The sequence below is a fragment of the Polyodon spathula genome, chromosome 12, assembly GCF_017654505.1.
Source record: "Polyodon spathula isolate WHYD16114869_AA chromosome 12, ASM1765450v1, whole genome shotgun sequence".
Taxonomy (NCBI): domain Eukaryota; kingdom Metazoa; phylum Chordata; class Actinopteri; order Acipenseriformes; family Polyodontidae; genus Polyodon; species Polyodon spathula.
This window is the reverse complement of record NC_054545.1, coordinates 40,913,623-40,937,086: the sequence shown is the minus strand read 5'-3', so window position 1 is coordinate 40,937,086 and position 23,464 is coordinate 40,913,623. Positions and strand designations below refer to the sequence as shown.

General features: G+C 37.6%; 1 protein-coding gene across 1 annotated transcript; it reads left to right on the top strand.

Moving 5' to 3' along the window:
- Positions 1-10: 10 nt before the first annotated feature.
- Positions 11-23,086, top strand: LOC121324605 (26S proteasome non-ATPase regulatory subunit 11-like). The gene is made up of 13 exons (XM_041266674.1): positions 11-142; positions 7,498-7,599; positions 8,116-8,312; positions 9,963-10,020; positions 11,174-11,368; positions 12,545-12,689; positions 13,885-13,945; positions 18,685-18,747; positions 19,391-19,516; positions 21,361-21,396; positions 22,005-22,056; positions 22,484-22,626; positions 22,989-23,086. Exons 1-12 carry the CDS (start codon positions 52-54, stop codon positions 22,624-22,626), a joined length of 1,269 nt encoding a protein of 422 aa, XP_041122608.1. The 5' UTR covers positions 11-51; the 3' UTR covers positions 22,989-23,086.
- Positions 23,087-23,464: the final 378 nt, after the last annotated feature.

Sequence of the window (23,464 nt, the reverse complement as noted above, 5' to 3'; positions counted from 1 at the left end):
TGCCGGGTTTGTTGTGTAGAGTAGTCGGGTACTGGCCAGTGAGTTGGTAAGATGGCGGCTGCGGCGGTGGTGGAGTTTCAGAGGGCTCAGTCTCTCCTCAGCACGGACCGCAACGCGTCCATCGATATTTTACACTCGATAGGTAAGCAGTCTAGGCATTATCTAAGACCGGGGGTTTGGATCAGGTCCCCGGTGGGCTCAGACTGGGCAAGGAGCAGTAGATTCTGGGGAACAGGGAGACCAAAGCCGGCTTGCGTGCTGCTGACTCACTGTGAGTGTGAGAACGATAGTAGGCCACACAGGGGGCCTGAGTAAATAAGGGACCTTTCTCTTAATACAGTACATTTTATCACAATAAAAGCTGGTGAGTACTAGCGAAGTTTGGATATTTGGCTTATATTTTTTTCTATAAATGTGTTTGTTTTAGAACTGTGGTCTTTATTCAACAGACTCCCTGAACTATAATACGAACAACGTAACGGATATCTCCAAAAAAAAAAAAAAAGCCTACTGATAACTTAACGTTTAAAATGGAAATTTGAGCGAAGAAAAACAAAGCTGAAACTAGCTATCAAATATTCTGCGGTTAGTGTACGTTGTATTTAGTTTTAGTTGAAAACGCGCTGTTTGTAAGACCCAGACTATCATAATCTCTTAGTCAGATTTTTATAAGTTACTGTGTTTAGTGCAGTTGATCTTGTTCGAGGCCATGGTTATTTTGTTTAGAGACGATAAGTCCGGTTATATATGGGTATTCGAGCTCCTGCTTTGTCAACTGTCCAAACTACTTTTGTTTTGGAGTTTGCGAGAAACTTAAGTTTTTCATATTTCGTTGTATGGATGTAGTGACTGTATGTTGACAAAACAATCTATCTTAAACTTGGTTTATTTCAGTAAATATGTTGAACTCCTTGTTTGTGGATATGATTTGACGTATCCCTAACCCAATGCCATGGTGCCAATCTCAAGAACTGCCGTTGTGTACAGTAAGGTGTTGCTGGGTTCATTGGTGTCAATGCTAGTGCATAAGAAAGTCTTGTTTGTGCAAGTGTTCTTAATCCTTATAATTGAGATGCAGGTCTATCGAGAGAGATTAACTTGTTACTTTTTTTTAAAACGACTTTAAAGAATTTTGTACTTCAATTCCATGTTATCAGAATCCTATGTTTTATTAAAGCGAGACGTGAACGTATGATGTTTGTCACTATTTTTTCAGAGCACTCCTTTTAAGCTTATCCATAATCTAGAAAATTAATACATTTGATATAGTTGATGTTGTTTTGCTCATTCAGTTATATTACACCTGATTTTGTATTAGTTGTGTTTATAAGGGCCTGTCTGTCTAACTTAATCATGATGCCACAAGATGCCACAGACAGATGCCAAGCAAGTGTAGCAAGGTGTGAAATAACTGGCGGCAATAGCCGCAATGTCCAAGCTGCTTGAAACAGTGCCTCTCAAATTAAAAAAAAAAAAAAAAAAACTTAGTGCAAAAGTTGCATGTAAGCCCGCCTGTCACTGCCGCTGGTGGCCCTCAGCACCCGCACATCTGCAACCACAACTCTACAACTCATTCACAAACTTGCTTGGCGTCAGCTGGCCCCTTCTGTCACAATTCAATTTAATGCTGTCTAATCTCGTCCTGCTTGAAAATGACTCCTAATGTATTATTGTTAACATTCTTTTTAATGTGCACCTCCCAGCACTAATCCACGAGAAAGACGTACTGTGTCATTAGTTAATGTGGGGCAAACAGAGGGAGGGATGCTGTTAGACTGAGCTCAATATGACTGCGCTTCCAGGAATTTTCAATCACAAGTGTTCACTGGCACTGCCTCTGTGTGATTTTTTTTTCCTGTCCTGTGAGCTCCATGCCAACTCCAATGTTTAAAAAGGAAGAGGAGCTGTCTAAAGCGGCAGTGAAGTGTTTTAGAATTGATTTGGTAAGAAAAGGGTGCGCAACAATAATAATGGGAATTTACAGTTGTCAAGTACAGTATTGCAGAAAGGACGAGATTAGACAGAATTAAATTGAATTGTGACAGAACGAGTTTAAAATTGCAGTACACTTTCCAACTCCTTTCATGTCTTCCGTGTATATACATTGCTAATTTATATAGACATTTCAGTGACCGTTGCTGTTTTGTAATCCCCCCCCCCCCCCCCCAACACCAACGCAAAAAATGAGCACACATAAGGTAGATAATTATTAGTTTTGCTAAAATTCTTGCATCAAAAAAACCAAAAACTGAGCAAGTAGCTATGACATGATTCAAGTAGCAGCTCCCTGCGCTTTGAAACGAGTAGGAGAGATAACACAATAGTGACCGAAACACAACCTTACGTAGTCCTGCTTTTTCCTAGTAAAACGTGTGCTTTCACGAAAGGGATTACGATGTGTATGCTTAAAAACAGCATACATTTTTTTGAGTGTCCAGCAATGCAGCATTAACAAAACTGTAAATCCTTTGGAACTGTAAATTTCAAGAACTGTGAATCTATAAAGTCTCTCAAATTTAAGCATCTAAATATCATTGTGATGCAGAGCACTCTTCCTTGCCTGGCGAAGTTTCTGTTTCGAGCCCCCACCCCACCCCCAAAAGTTGAGTTGCCTGTACAGGTTTTGTAACAGTGGATAGCAAACTACAGTTGCTCAGACACTACAGACTGAATAACTCATTTGACCACTATCGTTATTAAACTCCAGCCATGGGTAACTCTTCAGCCAGTTTGCCTGAAAATCTATCTTTAAAGTTCCCTTCACTGACATCTTGTTTGTGCGTAAGGCTGTATCTAAGCAGGGTTCTCCCCAGGCCTCTTCAGGTCCAAAGGACTAGTACCTTTTGAAACTTGCTAGTCATTTTGTGAAGTGCCTAAGCTGGAATAAACAACAACAGTCCGGGTCCCAAAAAATAGGCTTACATTTTAACTTGCTAAAAACAAACTCCATTATATACCAGTTTATTTATTTATTTATTTATTTTTTAAACAAAGCACCTTCGTAAACACTCGTCCAGGTCAGACCTGCTTGCACCTCGTTACTGAGAGACTACTGTACTGTGTGCTGAGAAACTGACACTGACAGCACCAGACGGGATGACAGAGGAAAAGTCTCTCAGCTGTGTCACCCTGCCGACCCTGAAGCTCCATCTGGAATTGAATGTTTATTGTACATTACATGTGTTACTATTTACAAAAATGCTGGCTGGCTATGAATTACTATCTACAATTTTAATGTACTCACGTACACATGCGGTCTTCACTAAAGTCTCAATTAAAAGACGGTATGTTTCACTGTAGCCCTCGGGATGAAATTGTTAGCTAGGTGGCTTTATTTATTTTTTATTAGCAGTGGGAGAAAATTGCTTCAGCAAGTACAGTAGAATCTGATGGACGCTGAATCTATAAGGAATCTACAAGGTTTAGATCCTAATGAGAGCATAACAAATAAAGAAAAATGAGGGAAACAAAGATCTTTAAGAAAGCTGGGAGACTTTGTATAAATTGATTTTATATTTAAATGGTGCAATAATATTTCTGCTTGTGAAGCATTCACACTATAATTTGACAGAACAGGTGATTTATTTGCACTATGCGGTACCTTATTTTCCCCCATTGTGATGCTTTGTTCACATTACTGTACACTGCAAAAAAAGATGATTTAATATGTACTTCATACACAATGTAACAGAGAATGGTGCATTGGCACACTGTGATACTGTAGCGTTGTGTGAAAATAAAGCAGATTCACACAAGCAGGGTCTTCGTTTTCCAAAATTGACTGTTTAACTTTTTTTACAATAAATAAAACTGCTGTCAGCCACGGTTCACGCCAAAATAATAAACCCCTTTTAATTTGTATTTTTCTAAATTTTGTTTGGGTTATTCTCTGTCTCAGTCGTTTCCACTACACTTCTCATACACAATCCTCTTGCTAGGTTGTTACAATATTAACACAGTACCTTGCATATATGGCACACACACAAAAAAAATTACATTGTACGCCGACCTGCTATAATTGTTAATTGGTATATGCTACTATAGTTCATATGTGTATGCTGTGTGTGCGTATATATGTATGTATATATATATATATATGTGTATATATATATATATATATATATATATATATATATATATATATATATATTATATCTATATATATGATATCAGTCAGACGACATACATTATATATATAGATATATATATATAATATATATATATATACTAGATATATATACACACACACTGCATGTTATCTGAATATGTTTTTCAAAGCAAGAGTTGAAGAAGCACATAAAACCAGAAGTCCTCCGTATGCCTTTCTCAGAAGACGACAAAAATCGGCCTGTGTATGGTGGCCTTTACACCAGCAGCAACTGCACTCTCAATACTTTCATGTAAATGATTGGAATCGGCCATGTCTGTCTGAACTTGAACCTGACCGAAGACTGGGGATACACAGTATTTCACCTGTCTTTCCTAAAAATGCTGATGTAAAGCACAAAGCGGGCAGAGCCCATTTGCATACAAACAACAGATTTAGCTGGCCAGTTAAATATTTAGCTAAATGTTTAATCTTTTTAGAGAGATTTAAGATTGTTAAATATTTAAGTTCACAAAATCCAGATTTATTTATGCAAAATCTTGATTCTCAAAATAAATATTTAATAAGAAAATATATTTTTAAAACAAAGATTTAGCATTAACTGTTAAACTTGCTAATATTAAGATTTATATTATATCTGAATGTACACATTTAAAGAAAATATTCACAACATTTATAATCTGGGGAAAAAAAAAAGTTAAATCTGGAAAAAAAAATATATATATCTCACACACACACACACAGTGCCTTGCAAAAGTACTCAGACCCTTCCTATGGTGTTCTATTTTGTGAAATTACAAAATGATGCATGCACATTTTTTTTAAACTTAATATTTTATTCAAAACTTGAATGCTCAAACTGAAGACTTCTAAGGGTAAGATAAGTTACAGTAAATGTCAGCAAAAACTAAAGAGAAAAAAAACTGAAATATGTTGATTGCATAAGTATTCAGACCCGTTAACTCAATATTTGGTGAAAGCACATCTGGCAGCAATTACAGCCGCAGGTCTTTTTGGGTAAGTCTCTACCTACTTTGCACACCAGCTTGGTGCAATTTGTGCCCATTGTTATTGGCAGATTTGCTCAAGCTCTCTTAAGTTGCTTGGGAATCACTTATGGACAACACGCCAAAAAAACTTTAATTATGCAGTCTGAACTTCAAAAACGTTTTCTGTTTGTTCATTTTATTTATTTACCTATGCAGTATCAGGTATATTTAAACAAAATGTATAAAGTAATAATTACTATACAACCTTGCCTGTTATTATTTTGACTGATTCATATACAGTGCACACCGTTTATAAGAATCACTGATGTAAGATTCAGCCACATAGTGATCAAAACAACTGGGACAAAATCATTTGTATACAAACCATGCTAAAATACTCTGCTTGTAAGAATCAAGAAATCTGCTTATAAAAAATCATTTCGGGGCAAACCGACTACATGTAATACAGTACTGTATCAAGTGCAATCAATGATGTGTACAGCCAATAAAGCTGTATTTGAATTGAATCACATCTCATGTGATTAGGCAAATAAGTAGATCGTGCAATGATACAGGAAATGCTGCATTGTTTGTAACTCTCAGCTGGAGCACTAATTAAATAATACTTTGTGTGGTCCCTGTCTGTCAGGACGGATAAGCCATTTACCCAACTAAACAAATACAAATCAAAACAGTTAATACGTCCCTGTCCATCCCCCCCACAATCAAACATATACTGTGACTACTTCTCTGCACAGTATAGTACTGGAACAAACAGATCTCTTACTCGCACTTTGGTTTTGGTTTCTTTCTTTACTTTTGCAATGCACGCACGCTTCCACTTCTTTACTCCTCGGTATCCCCATCACAAAGCTATTGGCTAAGCCCTTTTAATCAAGTTGTCCCTTAACTCTAACAAACAGTTAACCAATTGACCATTTTCTTTAATTTGTTAAGGAAACACCTATGGATTTTCTGGAGGCGTGCATACATGTGGGAACTCATGGCATCTAATGGTCAACCCATTACACTGCAGTGAACAAAGCACTTATTTCAAACTAACATACTGATTCTGCAGCACTTCACCACAGTAGTCCTATTGGTCTGCTTTTAAGAATCAACCGCTTAAGAATCAAATCATCCGGGATGGATGTGATTCTTCTAGACGGAGTGCATTGGATTAAATATGTCACACCATTTTCCCTTTGAGTGCTGAGTTATCTGGAGTTTACTGTATTTAATGTTTTTTTTTTTTTGTTTGTTTAATTTGAGAAAATGAAGACATATGAACACCAATACAATAACCTACTTGGATAGAAAAAAAATGGAACTGGTATTATCCGGTAAACGTACCTAAGTGAGGTTTTGGTAGTTTCAAAAGTGTCACTGTAACAAAGAAATCTAAGTTCTACACAAAAGTTCATAACCCCTCGGCTCCAAGCCAGTGCCACTGGGAGCACACCCTGTGCTTTTTACTCTAGGTCTAACCCCAAACAATGCAATATTGAAGAATAATGCCAGTTCAGGTAGGACTGATATTTTAGCCTCACTAAAGTGACTATAAACAATGCTTGAATGCATGACAAATGCAATTTCATAAATGCAAAATCTGGATACCAAAATGTTTTGCTTGATTCTTGTAGATCACATCAACATCTATCCAAAAATATCTTTGGGTAATTGGAGGCCCCCCCCGCGTGAGTTATTTCAGCCTAAACTTGGTAGAAATACCAAAAATTAAGATTTCAGAGGGGGTTAATGAGCAGTGGGGGGGACCTGAAACCACAAGTGTTTCAACAAAATTTGGAAGAGTGGCCCCTATGGTTCTTATAGCAATACTAGTATTTTAGGACTCGCACCCCTACAGGGTAAAGGGTTGGGCTGAAGCTAGAATAAAACTTGTTACTTACCCCTCGTCTGTCAACTTGCCAAAAGTTAGTTAAGAGTGCCTGGTATTTTTCGTGAAAGCCCTATTCATTACAAGTAGAATGAGGGGCTACACATGATGGGAGCGTCTAAGTTGAGCACAGGATGATTTTCTGTGGTCAGGGTCGCTTTTTCCCTTTAGGTTGACATTTGCCAGATCACACCTCAAAGGGGAAATTAAAAAATAAATAAATAAATACAATTAGCATTTCTAAACTCAGCGGGTACGAAAACCCCCAGGTGAATTTTTCTAGCAAAATCTGAGAATTTCGGGCAACAAAATGCCCCTTTTCCTGGTGAGTTGGAGTGGAATTACCTAATGGTAACTAAGAGTCTATATTTGACCACTTGTGAAATGAGACTGACACAGAACGGTTAAAGATGGGTGAAAATGCTTTGAAAATATGCCTGTTCATTTCTGCAGTGCAGTGTAGTTGTTAGTGTGTCACTAACAGTACCCTCTTTCTCCTGCAGTGAAGCGAGACATCCAAGAGAACGATGAGGAGGCTGTGCGAGTCAAAGAGCAGAGCATCCTGGAGCTGGGGTCGCTCCTGGCCAAGACAGGGCAGGCTGCAGGTGAGTGATGCCTACCACACAACTGCCATTGCCAGGAACTAAATGTGAAACCCTGGTTTGGAAGACACTTAAAGTAGGTTGACTTAAAGCAGCTGAGCACAGCAATATGCAGTTTTCTAAGTCCATGGAAGTGCATCTTCAGATTTAGTTGTGGAACACCATTGGGATTTTCTGATAATGTATGTAATACCTTAGACTTTTTTATGCGTAAACATTATACTACATCATTAAATTGTGCACCTGTTAAGGCAAGTTGTTAAACTTTTGAGTGCAGAGGTCTAATAAGCAGCAAAAGTCATATTCCATGGTTTGTCCACCAATAACTTTACCAGATCTCCTTTGATCTAAGATCAGTAAGTCCAACCATTTAATACAGTACGGAAAATGTAGACAACCCTGGTTCTGTATAGGGACCTACATTAAGACCTGAATGCGTTTTTATGCAGGGATCTGAGGTGAGCACTGACACCTTGTACATCCAGTGTTGTAACAACACATTTCCCTTTTCTCCTGTAGAGCTCGGTGGCCTGTTGAAGTATGTGCGACCGTTCCTAAACTCGATCAGCAAGGCCAAGGCAGCCAGGCTGGTTCGCTTGTTACTCGACCTATTTCTGGACATGGAGGCAGCCACTGGCCAAGAGGTCCAGCTGTGCCTTGAGTGCATTGAATGGGCAAAAGCAGAGAAGAGGACTTTTCTACGTCAAGCCTTGGAGGTAGGGTTAAAAATCCTCAATTTTGTGCTTGTGAATCTTAATGATCTATGAAAATATGTTCAAAGACACTTGATAAATCTAAACTGTGCTGTACCATAGCACCTGGCCTGATCTACTACTTCATTCCTAACGTCCCCAAAATGCTAGGTTGATCCAGTGATATTCATTTCACTTGAATCAAATTCGCAGCTCAGCTTACAGCAGTAATAGGAACTTGAAATTCATTTTTTTTTAAAAAAGCACAGTATAATTTGTTGGTCCCAAAATGTGTGTGTTTACACCCTAGCTTCTAGTCAGGTCATTTTTTAAAATGTTTTATTTTTCGGATTTTGACACTAGTTAAAGGTCATTTTTGTTACTCATAGTAAAACCTTTGGGTGATGTCATGCAAATGCAACAAACAGTACCGGCACAAATGATTTACAGCAAGACTAGGGGTGGAGATTGTATTGCCCATTTTTTCCTCACTGACCCTTTTACTTACAAAATATATTGGTATCCCTGACTAGTTTAATTGTCTCCTTTTTTAAATATTTTAATGACATTTCACAAGTAGAGACATACCCCGAAATGTTCTCCTTTTTCTAGGAAAGCAGTACAACTGGAGATGAGGAGTTTTGTGCCGTATAACTTAGCTTGGGCTACTTGCTTACTAAATATCGGGTGTAGAATTTGAGAAACTTTAGTCCAAAGGAAAGGAAATGTCAAAGGTCTTGATCAGGGTCATTTTTGAGTAGAGCATATATGAGTTCCTAAATGTGTTGTATAGTAACCATAACTCTATGTGCATTGCAAGGAGTTCTAATCTAGTTTAACATTTTAACTTGAGAGGTCAAAGGTCGCAGGCAAGGTCATTTTTGGTTTTCTATATGTGTTCCATAGTAACTGTTAACCTAGCTGCACTTTCTAAGGAGTTAAGCTAGTTTTACATTTGACTGAAGATTTTTAAAGGTTTTTACCCACAGTGTCTCGCTGTTGCAGAATCAGTGTGAAGACTTGTTAGGGCTCTAACAGTAGGCATCCCTCAGTTTTCTGACTGTGGGCTCTGTGCCAAGAGGGAGCAGGAGAGCTTCATGCAGGAAACCATCTTCGCGGTCTTCCTCCTTTTCTAGTTCTCCCTCTCCTCCTCCTGCTTCCCCTTCTAAGAAGAGAAGAGCCACTGGTGTCACAGATCGGCAAAATCTGAGCAGCTTGATAAACTCTGGGGAGCGGTCTCCCAGCAGGGCACTGTGTTAGCCGAGCTACTGCGTGAGCACATTGCTCCACTGTGCCTTTTGGAGCAGCAGGGAGTAGCAGGTGCAGAATGTCAGCAATAAGATCTGCTGTCTATCGCAGCCTCTAAGGAGGATAGCACAACACAGGTAGCGCATTTTTTCCTTGTCAGCCGAGCTAACGCTGCTGATCAAGAGGGCCACTGAGGTTCCCGACCGCCGACTCGGGGGCGGTCGTCTGACCACTCAAGTCTTAGAGGCTGTTTTATACACTGGAAAGTGTTGGAGAATTAGTCAGTATTCAGTTCCTGTTTTAAAGTTTTAGTGGTCCCGGAGGACTGGTGTTGCAAACGTGTGCTTGATGCAGATTGTTTTGTTGTCTTTAAGAACGATTTAAAGAAGTGTGAATCCTGTTAATATCAGATGTGTCTTCCTTTAGGCTCGCCTGGTTTCACTGTATTTCGACACTAAGAGATACCAGGAGGCTCTGAATCTTGGTATGTACAGGGATGAGTGTTTTTTATTTTTGGTTATCTCATTTCAGAATTAGATTTTTTATTAAATATTGAATATTCCTTTGAAATTTGTATCTCCTGTACTGTACAACTGTAAAATGAGATCTGTCCATAGACTTGTTGGGAACCTGTGTACAATAAATTCTCAGCCCTTTCAGTTTTGTTAGTACTTGTGTGCTGAGTTTTGTCAACAGATGACAATGTTGATCTAGAATAAACTCACTTTTAAAATCCTATTTTTTAAAAAGCAGATATTCCACAAGTAGAGTCAAAAACATAACTAGCTTCTAATCTTCCTTTCATTGAGGCCCTGAGTTCAGCAGGATGAATGAAAGTGGAGGATCACTGTACCTCAAATAACTTGTGTGAATAGGGGGTTTTAATCGTTTAGTGATTCACACCTATGGGCATTGGTCATTTAAAAAATTGATTAAATTGATTTGCCTGAGCACGGCATCAAAAAATGGTGCACAAAAAACAAATGGCGGAGGGTACTTACTGGATGGTACACCTGCTATTTCACAATATCTCCTGAATGAAGAAAAAAGACGACTACAACTTGCAACATTTGCTCATCAGTACTTTCCTTTCACGGGAGTACTACGAGTTTATCGTATCATCTTAGTTGCAAGTAACTTGATTTTACTTTTAAATGAACACATTTTTTTTTATACAGTATCAGAAAAAGCATCAATATTGAAAAAAAAATATAATTAGTGTTTGCTGTTAGGAGTGTTAAAATGTAAGCTAAATGCTTTTCTGATGATGGGTGTGTGTGTGTGTGTGTGTGTGTGTGTGTGTGTGTGTGTGTGTGTGTGTGTATATATATATATACACACACACACACACACACGCAGTGCCTATAGAAAGTCTACCCCCCCTTGAACGTTTTTCACATTTTGTTGTGTCAGTGCCTCAGAGTTTCATGAATTTAAATGAGGATTTTTTTTTTCCACTTACCTAAACACCATACTCCACATTAAGGGGAAAAAAAAGTTTTTTATTAAATACAAAAACTGAAAGATCATAATTGGATAAGTCTCCACCCCCCTGAGTTAATACTTGGTGGAAGCTGAACAATTCTATAAAAACTGTCCAAACTGAAAAGACACCTCCCTCTGCCTGTCTCTGTCAGGGTCCCAGTTGCTGCGGGAGCTGAAGAAGATGGATGACAAGGCACTGCTGGTGGAGGTGCAGCTGCTGGAGAGTAAGACGTATCATGCTCTCAGTAATTTGCCCAAAGCACGGGCTGCCCTCACTTCAGCCAGGACGACTGCCAACGCCATCTACTGCCCACCCAAGCTGCAAGCCGCCCTGGACATGCAGTCAGGTAAGGAGAGGGGTCTAGGCAGCAATGGGAAGGGTACACTCACACACACATTGTCACGCTGACACCCTCATGTTGTGTTTCCATTTGCAGTTCACAGCAAAGGTCATCCACACATTGGACGCTCATTAGGTAATACCTCAATCGGAGGGAGCTTCTTGACTGAACTTGCCGTGCTGCTTTTCTTTTTTTCTTAAATCACTGGTTTGCCTAAATGCGGCAATAAACAATGTCAAAGTTACACATTCGCTCGGAGAATACATGTTAGTTCAGTGTTAAGTTTAATGTGTGTCTGCTGTTGTGGTTTTTTGGTAGACTCCCTCTATATACTACTACAACCCACAAAAAGATCTGACCAAATTCAATGTGAAAAATTTGCAAAAATGAAGAAAATCAGACAGGGGGCAAATACTTTTTCATGGCACTGTAGCTACTGATTACTAATATAGAAAAGAGTTGAAACCCATAGAAATATTATATTAACGTAAAACTTCCAATAATTGCCAGTCTGCAATACGCGCCGGGTCTGCTGGCAAATATTGTAAATAAACGCTGGGTCTCTGTCATTGCCATTGAAGATGAGGAGGAACTTGAGCATAATGAAGGTTTGGATAACACAAGCTGGAGGGCTGGAGGGGCGGACAGTGCTCATTTTTCTAAACATGTATATTTTGCATGTTCTACCATAGCACTTCTCTTACAATGTCTTGTACACTAAGTATTCAGTACATATTTTACTGAAGCAGTACAACTGTTATATGTTTAATACAACTTTTGTTTACGTAATATGCATTATACAAATCAAAAGATAGAATTTTGCATGTGACATTTAATGTGTGATTTTATAGTATTCACAAATTGTAATGTTTTACAGAGAAAAAGAAAAACATATAGTGTGTGAATGCCACCTAACGAACCATTTGAAGGTTTAAAAGTATCTTTGAATTCCTGGCTAGCAAACAAACCTACGAACACAGCCCTACTCCACTCCCAAAGTAATAATCATCAGGAGGGGCAAAATTAATCTGTCCTTTTTGATAAGTTTCTTTTTCAGTTGTTTAGATATGAAGCCAAGCTGTTGTACTTTGTATACTCTGTAAAAATACAACTAGATAATTGATGTATTTGCCTATTGAAACAAGAACAGTTTGGCTCTGAGACAGCTCCTCTCTTCTATAGGGATCATCCATGCAGCAGAAGAGAAGGACTGGAAAACAGCATACTCCTATTTCTACGAGGCGTTTGAGGGCTATGATTCTATTGATAGCCCCCGAGCCATCACAGCACTCAAGTACATGCTCCTCTGCAAGATCATGCTTAACTTGTAAGTAGTTTTTTAGCCAAGACAAAGGTAAATCTAGCCTCCCCTTATACCATCATCCTGCAATTGTCTTGTTTCTGTGTGTTACAAGGGTTCCAGCCTAAAGACCTTCATTTGTGTCAACAAGGATTGTTCATTATTACTTGCTTTTAATAGAGTGGGCTATGTGATGTCATCACCATGGCGTTATCAGGACATTGCCATAGTGCTCTTTTAAACCTATTTGTATTAGTAGTTTTTAACTTAAAATTACTGCACCACTGTATAATTATAATGTAGCACTACAAGGTGTGTCATTGTGGGATATTCGCAAATTAGACGGCCGAGGATCTTTCAGCCAATCAGTGTGCATCTTTGGCCTGCTGTATTTCACAACACATCACAGAGAGATTCGTGACATCAACCATGGTGTTTTTACATGCTGTATTCTCCGTATTGGCACGTTTCAGTTGATGTCACCTGCTGCTTTTTTATTATTATTTTTTAAATTTAGTCATTGCCAATGATATTTACCTAATTTCTCCCCAATTTGGAATCGCCAATTGTGTTATTAATCCCAGTTTGCCCCTGGCGACTTGGGAAACGGCGGCAGACACACGCGTCCTCTGAAATGTGTCCCTGCCAAACCGTCTTTTTTCGTACTGCGGATCCACGACAAAGCCATCAGACCTGTAGTGCCGAAGGACAACACAGATCTGAATGGCTCCACTGCAGACCTGGAGGTGCCCTGTGCACCACTCAGGAGCCCCTTGACGATCGGCTGCGTACCTCAGCCACTTAACGTTATTCTCTTTGTCAACCTTTTCCCGCTTTTCAATGAAAATCACAATAGACTAAGTAAAGGTTGGTGTTGATTAGAAAACAAATATAGCTGTATTTTTAACTTGTGTATTAATAATAAAGCAGTATGTAATAGGTTTATTGGACTGTGAGTGACCTGTGTATGGGGTATATTGGCACCTCACTTTTAGTGCTGATATTGCCCCCATATACAGACGTTCACTGTCCTATAACCATATATTCTCACTGAGGGGTGCCGGTATCCCCCAATGACTGTCATGCTAATGCTTCTTTTGAGCCTGCCATTTTAACAGAGGTTATCCATTGTTAGACTTGTTTTACCTCCATAATGAGGAAGGAAAGCTTCAATCAGACCTTTACACGCACTGTATCCATGCTTATCTTTTTCGCCTTACAGCCCAGAGGAGGTGCAGGCCTTGATAAGTGGAAAACTAGCTCTGCGCTACGCAGGACGACAGGTAGGAACCAGAGGGGTTAGATCTGTCTGTTTATTGACTATATACAGCTTTGCCCATCTAATCACTGGAACTTAAGAGGAATTCATCTTTGACACCCTTTGAATTTGTCTAAGCTTAAGTGTGGTTTTCAAATTTCAATCATTTCTATTTCATATTAAAAGTAGTACTCTTGAGTGTCAAGTACTATTTATTTATTGATTTATTTATTTATTTTTATGCTGACAGGAGCATCAGTCAGTATGTGCTCTGCAACTGCCTACATCTCAACAAATACCTGTTTCTATTTTTGTCAGTAGAAGTAGACCAGTATTGGAGAGGAGCTGTGTAAAATGTTTTAACTGAAATTAAAGCTGTATGAGGAAGCAACAATGACCTCACCTCCACCTCCGTTCAGTATTTTTTAAAGTTAATTCTATCAATAATTAAAATCCATAGCGTTGAAGCTCATCACTAGAAGAACACAGACAATTTCCCCAATACTTTCTCAGACTGATATATTGTGTAAAAAACGTGGAACTAACGCAGTGTTAGGTCGAAGACAAATGCTTGTTTGCTATTATAATGCAATGTGTGGCTCTTAACTGCCTTGTTTTAATTAGTAATGAAGTTAACAACGTAAATCTAGTGCTTACCTGTTTGTTAAATACCGCTACCGGGAGATGATATTGTGGCAGGGCCTGTAAACAAAGGGAAAGCTTTCGTGGTATTAAAGATAGACCAGGTCGTTTTGCTGGTTAAATAAAAAAGCCTATTTATAGCAGCAATTAACGATATGTTTATTTTAAGGTAGACTTGGCTGAGAATAAAAATGTCTGTTTATATCTGCCACGTAGTTCGTGTGCATGGGTCAGGTCTATAGACTGAGCGTGTGCCTGGTGCTCTTGGGTAACAAGCTTAAGGGAAGCAGGGTGCGTGCACTGTGTTAAGCTGTGAGGAGGTTTTCCTCATACAAAGTAAATATAATTAAAGTCTGGACTTCAAGGTTGGGGACATTTTAATAAACAGTTGTTAGATTGAGTTTTGTTAAATTTAAAGTGTCCTGTGCATAGGGAATTAATGGTAAATTTGTACTTGTTTTAAAGTATTTTAGGTTTTAGTTTAATCCTGAGAGAGGAGTCTAGACCATAGACTAGAATAAAAACACTCTGAGTCACTACAGGTTGGTTAGTCTGGAGTAGTGGTGCGCAAAGTGTGGGGCACGGAGAGTCAGCGAGGGGCAGCATGATGAAGACTAAAGGGGCAGATCTTTTATTTCAAAGGATAGACGTTTTTAAACATAGATACATAAAGTACAGCTAATAAGTCTTAAGTTCTTACCTTTTCAAATGAGCTGTTGACGATCTCTCTAACCGGAGAAACTGTTTGAAGTGGCGCGTGTCAGTGAAACTGCAGTGAACAGAGACGAAGTGGCAGCATCCATGTATGGGGGCGACCAAGTGTAAAAAATAAATAAAAACATTTAATATATTAACAGGAGTTTTTTCCTGGATTTAATGTAAATCGCATATTTAAATTTTTTATTTAAGTCCAGATTTAGCTAAATACATAAATGTTAACAAACACATTCTTAAGTTTTGAAATATGTAATTTTTTTTGACATTGTATGCAGAGGAGGCAGTAAAACAGGGGGATTGGCTCTCAGAGTGCAAGGGCAGCTCTGAAGCATGCAATGGAAATCAAATGCGTCACTGGGAAGGGGCATGTTAGCTTCAGATTTAGCTGGCACAAATATATATTTAATGTGAAAACCCAGATTTATTTTTTCAGATTTAAGTGCTGAACAATAATGTTTTTCAGATTTATCTGTTAGGTAAATGTTGAATCGCAAAGTGTAAAAAAAAACAAATATATATATATATATATATATATATATATATATATATATATATATATATATATATATATATATATATATATATATTAGTTACATGTATTTTTTCACAGATTTATTTGTTAGAAACCCAGGTTTAACATGGCAGTTAAATGTTCACTTGCCAAATGTTTAACATTTATGCATTTGGCTAAATTTGGACTTTTTGTCATTTTAAATCCAGGATAAAATACGTACTTTTAAATTAAATCCAGGTAAACACCTGTTACAATTAGTGCTGGGACGAGCATGTAATTTTCATGTTCAGATACTCACTCATAATTTAAATATTTGTTCGGATATACGTTTGTTTTCAAAGTAATAAAAGCCATTATGTTGCTCGGAACGCAGGCAGAGACTGCATAGTAGCAGAGGGGCGTGGCCCCTGCGTGTGCCTTTATTTTACAGCAAGGCGTTACAACATATAACACGCTAAAGTAGAAAAACATCCCAGCAGTAAAGAATAATACGTTGTGTAGACCTTACTTTTACCCATGTGAATTAACTACAAAACAAAGGATGCCAAATAGCAGTTCAAGTTAAAAGTTGTTTTGTTTATTCCCGAATTAAATAATACATAAAGCTGACACTGCATTTTATTTATTTTTTAAACTTTTTTTTTTCATTCCTTGCCATTGCTGTTTCTTCATAGTAAGCAGTGGCCACAGACATGTTTTCATAAAGTAATACAATTTAAGTTTTACTTTTTTAGTCTTTTTGAACCTGAACAAGCAAACGAAAACTGAAATTTAACTTTAAACACTTCAAATAACATACGTGGAAATGGTGTTGTAAAATGAAGGGGAAAAACTCAACATTTTGGTTATTTTATTACATTCCACATAAGTCAAACAACAAAATAATATATACAATCTATAAAAATTATTACACAACATTTCTAGGAAATTGGGCACTGTTTTAAGTGAGGCATTTCAGAATGACATGTTTACCTTTTTTTCTGTCCCATGAGATTCTGACTTGCTGTAAAGCAGCACAATGCTTTTTTGACCCCAGTGGCCTTCTGTAGATATCTGGTTTGTTTACTTTTTGCTATCAACTTTTAAATAGAGGCTCAAGAGCTGCTGTGTTGATCCTGTGTTTTTTTTAATTTTTTTATATAGGTTAGTCTCGCATATCACACAGAGCTCTTTCATTTGCCATTTTTGAAATTGGTGCTCAACTAAGAGTATTTTTGTCATTTCTAGCGAATACATGTGTTTGTTAGGATATTTGGATATTTGTCCCAGTACTAGTTAAAATACGAAGTCAAGTTCTAGCATTTTAAGATGTGTCAGTAGGGCAGGAGGCTGGGGCGGCACAACAAAATGTATGCTAATAAAAGGGGGTGGCATATAAGCATTTTGCGCACCACTGGTCTGAAAAGGGAACGTCTATAGTGCTCTGAAGGGTTGCTGAGGAGCATGGGCCGTGTTCTTGAAAGTTTTCATAGGACAAAACTTAGAGTTCGTAAGAAAATAGATACAGTCTTCCTAAGATTTGTTTTTAAGTTAAATTCTTTAATTTTTCTTACAATCTTCCTAAATTTCTTAAGAGTTTCTTAAATGTTGTCTTAAGAAAAATAATTTTGACTGGCCTAAGGCTGGTATACTGGGTTTAAAATACATGTATTGTGATTTTGCTAAACACACTACATTAGTTTATTTTATTTATTTATATTCGTATATGTATTACGTATTGCATTATTAAAATAATCCACGCAAATCAGTCCTTGTAAATAGTAACATGAACTCAGGCTTCTGCTAGTTTCATCTGAGCAATTTATTTTGATCCTCTATACATTCGGGCAAATCTAAACAGAAATAATGATTTAATCTGTCTTTAAGACTACAGCTTCTGAAAACTGAGATAAACCCTGGTGGCTAGATTGAAGTCCAGTCATCTTTTCTGGCCAAATTGCTTCCCCATAATTCACATAAATAGTTAAGTGGATCTTTCCTTTATTATGTCCTTCACTAAGGACATAATATCACAGCTGTGTGGGAGTGAAATGGCTGGATTAGGATAGCAATTTGACACTCCAATGTGACACATCCCTAATCCGTCTGGAAAAGCAATTTGCTCTCCACAAAGTAGTGCATTAATTACCACAAAGACTCTGCTGCTCCAATTACAGCAACTCACTACTCATTATAGATTGCGTGGCCATGTCACTTTTCTAGGCATGACACAAATTGGCAGATTAAGTATTCTATGCTTTGCATGAAAATTGTAAGCCTTGGTCGAGCAATTCAAGGAAACTACATTGAAAGAATGGTAGGGGTGCTGGGTGTAGTTTTGAAAATTTCAGTATGTAGCCATATTGCCAAGGATCAAAGCTTTTGTTTCAACAGTGTGCTTGACTGCTAAAGAACAAATTCAATAAACAAATCCAAGCTGTACAATTTAGTGTTTTACGTAGTTACTGAAGGGCATTGCCCCCATTTTTAAGTGAAGCATCATATTTTTAATAAGTCTTTGCAGAGTGTCACCTTGTATTTGTAGCTTCAAAAATGTTACAAAATGTGAGGGTCACCAATATTGGCTTTTGAATGATAAAATCCCTCCTAGGGGATACTGGCATGACTGCCGGCCAAGGTAGAGAGCAGTAGTATAGCATGATATATGATCTGTTTTCTAGCTGAGAGCAATGGCAAAGCAGCCACTTTAACAGCAGGTGCCAGTTGAGCAGCTTACAGAATATATTTTGTTCAGTGGTCCATGTTACAAAACTAAAATAAAGGCTCATCACTAAAAGTCACATTTCACGAGGATAGAATTACCTATAGAACAAAAACAAAACAAACATTTTTATGTGTCTGGTTGGAAATCTGTTGAGACAGTTCCCTAAGCTGTTAACCTCTTTTTACAGACAGACGCACTGAAATGTGTGGCTCAAGCCAGCAAGAATCGGTCTTTGGCAGACTTCGAGAAGGTAGGACCAGATCAATTAATGTTAACTCCCTCATTTTATTATTTTTTTTTTTTTTTTTTACAGATTAGGAGCTCTACAATGAGCTATTATCATATTGTCATAATTTGTATAAAGGCTTGCAGATCTAGGTTACAAGTTGTTTTTAAAATTTTAAAGTCATAGTACACGTCTGTATTTCAGTAGTCTGAATATTGTAATTCTAGGAGTAAATAGAAGAAAATATTCATGGGCAAAAGTTAGACTACTTAAATTAGCAATACTGAATGTTTTGCTACAGTTTACGTTAAGACTTTATGAAGAGCTATTTTTCTCAAAATAAATACCTTTTAAGCCGTGTACATCTTCTGTTTAAGAACTGAACTGATCTTAAATAGATTGTTTTTTGGGAGCAGGGTTTTCATGGGTCACACTGTCTTCCATGGGTAGTCTTAACAAGGTTATTTTAACTGGGACCAGTACATAATCCTCAGCTATTGTAAATATAGGTATACAATTTCAGTATACATATATATTTTTTATAACTGAATTTTTGTAAACTAATTATTTTTATTTATTTATTTATTTATTTTTTAATATGGATCATTATGACTATAGATAAGTCCTCTGTTTGTGTGTTAACCCTCCTGCTGTGTTCCCTCCCCAGGCTCTGACAGAGTACCGAGGGGAGCTGCGGGACGACCCCATCATCAGCACCCACCTGGCCAAGCTTTACGACAACCTGCTGGAGCAGAACCTCATCCGGGTCATCGAGCCCTTCTCCAGAGTGCAGGTAGGGGAGATATTTAAATACAGAATACACTGCCTGGCCTCTTATTAGGGCATGTCTACCTGATTGGGTTTGGCGTTCTGAATAAGATTCAAATAGCAGAGAAAAGATTTAAATGGCCGAGATAGGCAGAGAGAAGCCAAGAGAAGCCAGAAAATAAATGGAGGCGGATCTGAGCAATACGCATAGTCCCTTCACCACAGACATAACACGGTCATAAACAAACAAGATAGCTGCTTCTGCATCCAGAGCTCATAGAAAATCGCTGACATTTGGCAAGCTTTTTGAGATGTTATAGTAATAAAGTAATGACTTGGATAGGGTTATTGAGGAGTTTGGTGATAAAATGAGTGTCGTGCATGATTTGTACTACAATAGGTCATCTTTGAATTAGCTTTATCTTTGAATTAGTCAACCATGGTATTTGTTTTCACTGAGAGAGTAACACACTTTACACTGGAGAAAGTTCAATGTCAGTCAGTACTGAGATCGTTTTATCCGGGTTGATCCTGTACATGATTATTCTAATAGGGCTAATTTGCATTGAAAAAATCGTTTTTGCTGTTGGGATCGTTAAAAACAGGTGTTCGTTATAATAAGGGTTCGTTATAGTGGTTAGCCTGTATATCTGTCTCTCTGTCGTCAAAAGCCTACCAATACCTCAACCCACCAAATTTAAAGTAGGTGCGTTGAATGACATGCACTGACTCTGGCGAATGAAAGTGCAGCCAGTGTAGGTCTTTATGATTGACAGTTAATTTTAAACAAATGAGAGCATTCTAGCGCTGCTTCAGTCGAGATTGGTCAGAACAGGATGAAATGACTGACCACTGAGTTAAGGGACCACTGAGTTGACTGACAGCAACCCCTAGCCATTCAGAGTGGCACGGCAGCAGGACAGACAGCAAGTATAAAAACTACACAGACTAGAAAAGATTTTTAAATGTATTATTTTTGGTAAGAAAAAATATCAAGTTCTTTTACCGACGTTTATCCTATGTAAATTTATTTTAATCAAATATTTTGGGGGAATTCGACTTTAACAGGATTTACAGATTTAAAATCAAAGTAGCAAGCCTATTTATATTGTTATAATACTACAATTGTAAACATAAATATAGCATTGTTTTTTAAAACTGTCCAAATTGCTTATTTGATGGCCAAGTGAGAAATCTGCAAAATACAAGGCAATTTGACATGGAAATTGCAAAATAAATGGGCAGCTGAGTGGCTAAATAATGTTACTAACTATGCGTGTTACAAAAATGTAATTATTTATTTAACCAATTGTCTAGTATTTATATCGATGTATATAATGAGGAGTGGAATCTATTGAAAAATCAATTTGATTTAATCCTAGCAGCCCTACTACCCTTATATCTATAACAAGTTCTTGAGGATGTTGCCTGGGTTCAGTTCTCTAACTTGGTTGGCTAACCATGGCAATATATTCTGAACAGCCTGCATGATTGTTGTTTACAGGTATTATAAGGGTTTGTTTGAATGTTGCAATAAATAGTTCAACTTGAGTTGCACTACTTGTTGTCAGTTTTGGACTGTAGGTGGCAGCAAACAACCAGTGGATCATTGGCAGCAAAATGAATAGCAAGTTTATGTATTCCTCAGTTGCTCCAATGAATGGATCAAGCACAGCTGTAGGAACAAAGCTGTGACAGTCACATTTTTAATTTCCTATTTCCCACATTGTAAGACTTCTTAAATCTCCACTGCTTGGTTGCAGTCAGTTCACACAATTTGTTTTATATTCATGGTGATGGATATGCATGTTACTTTCTTACTTGGTTTGTCTTCACAAAATCGATTTAACACACCACCTTATTTTTCAGATCGAACACATATCAACTCTTATTAAACTTCCAAAGGTAAGTAGAAAAGTACAATCTCGTTTGTTTTCCCCTTACAATTTTAAGCATTGATTTTAAAGATTCTCTTTTTATTAGCTAAATGTCAAGGCCACAAATCACACTTGCTTTTATGAAACATTTTATAATTATCCCTCAGTTAATGTGTTTATCTTCATTATATTTAAATCAGTTTAAAGTCATTTTGGTGTAATGTTGACATCTGGATGTATAGGAATGCAGATAGTCAGTTTGTATAAACTCTGCTATAATTTCCCATGGTCATAGAAAGTGATAGGGTAGCAGGAATCAGCGTACACTTTCAAGGCTACAGCATTGTACTTGTTTTTTAATTGGACTGCATGTTAAATCTTCGAGAAATTTGGTACACAGCTTTTAACTTGATCATTGATCAATTAAAATTAATAATTTTGTTGCCATATTTGTTGCAACCAGCCATATATTTGAAACTGTTTGAGATTCAGACTTAATATGTACTACTTCAACTTTAGAGCTACTACTTATTTTATATTTCATGTTTACAAATAATTTTATTAGAAGTGCCATTTCGCTTAACCCTACCCAGTGATGCATTGTTTTTGATGATGTTTTATGTGGTCTACTTTCAGGGCGACGTAGAGAGAAAATTGTCACAGATGATTCTGGACAAGAAGTTTCATGGTAAATATTTAATCTTGTTTGTTTTTCTGCTCAGTCTATGTCCCTCTGCTGTAAACACTGTCACACTGCCTCTTGGGCCCTCAATGACCATATTTTCAGAGATGTTTTAACTCCCATTAATTGTAACTTTCTCCCTAGTTAGAAAGCACAATTATCGATAATGCCTTTTCAGTACAACAAGTATTTAAGACTACACGGCCACACTGCTTGTCCATTGACTCTAACCAGTAGCCTACGCTTCTTCCTTTCACATCATTCTGCTCTACCCAGTAGGTCCCACAGCCTCCTTCACAGTCCTTCTGCTTTAGAACTAGTTCTAGACTTGCATTACTTTTCAGTGAGCCCAGGCCCTCTGCTATCGCTATGCAGTTTGATGTGCAAGTGCATCGGCAGGTATTCTGGTCACTGTCATGCTTTGTGTTTTCAGGGATCCTGGACCAGGGAGAGGGTGTGCTGATTATATTTGATGAGCCACCAGTAGATAAAACATACGAAGCAGCTCTTGAAACCATTCAGAACATGAGCAAAGTAGTGGATTCACTCTACAACAAAGCCAAGAAGTTAACATAGGTGAGTGGGGGGGGGGGTTACTGAAACTAACCCTCCACTTAGATGAGAGAACATAAAAGGGTGAGCTAAGAATTCAAAATTTTGCATCTAACTGGTCCTGAAACATTCATTTATTTTTTGGAAATCATGATTGCAGACATTCTCCAAATATATCTTCTTATGACCATGTGTACGCTAATGTACGTTGTTTTCCATTGGTTATTACTGTTTCCTAAAAGTTGAGTAGATTTCAGAGTCTCAGTTCAGTAGTCTCAGCTAGCAGGAGGATAGAATTTGATTGAATTGATTTTTGTTTTGTGTTTATTGCTACTGTTACTCAGTGACAGTATCCATATCTTATTGAATCTGTCTTCTGTCCACAGGAGGTGAGGATGTGTGACCAGAGTGGAACATTTGGGTGGGCGGGGGTGACAAACTGCAGTTGATTCTTTTGTTTCCTTCTGCTTTCACTGGAAAAGTTTTTAACTTCTCCCTCATTGGATGAAATTCTCTATTCCTTTCATCATCATGTTTTCTTTCAGGTTTCTGTATAGCACCCAGCAGCCTCAATAGGCTGTCAGGGAATGGGCTACATGGGGGAATATTGTTTAAATCAAATAACAATAATAATATTATATATGTGATATATATTGTGTATATATATATATATATATATATATATATATATATATATATATATATATATATATATATATATATATATCGCGATATAGATTATCTATTATCGCTCTCAATCTCATAATCTCTATATACCCTTCAAGAGAAGAAAACCAGTAGGCTTACACTGCCTAAAGAATGTCGTCCCTTTCTCAATGAGATTGACTGCTGTCTGTCTATA

Excerpts from the sequence above, each read along its gene's own strand:
- LOC121324605 (XM_041266674.1), top strand. The coding sequence starts at position 52 with ATGGCGGCTGCGGCGGTGGTGGAGTTTCAGAGGGCTCAGTCTCTCCTC. Across the intron at positions 11,369-12,544 it reads CGCCCTGGACATGCAGTCAG|GGATCATCCATGCAGCAGAA; the intron begins GTAAGGAGAGGG and ends TCTCTTCTATAG. Across the intron at positions 19,517-21,360 it reads AGCCCTTCTCCAGAGTGCAG|ATCGAACACATATCAACTCT; the intron begins GTAGGGGAGATA and ends CTTATTTTTCAG.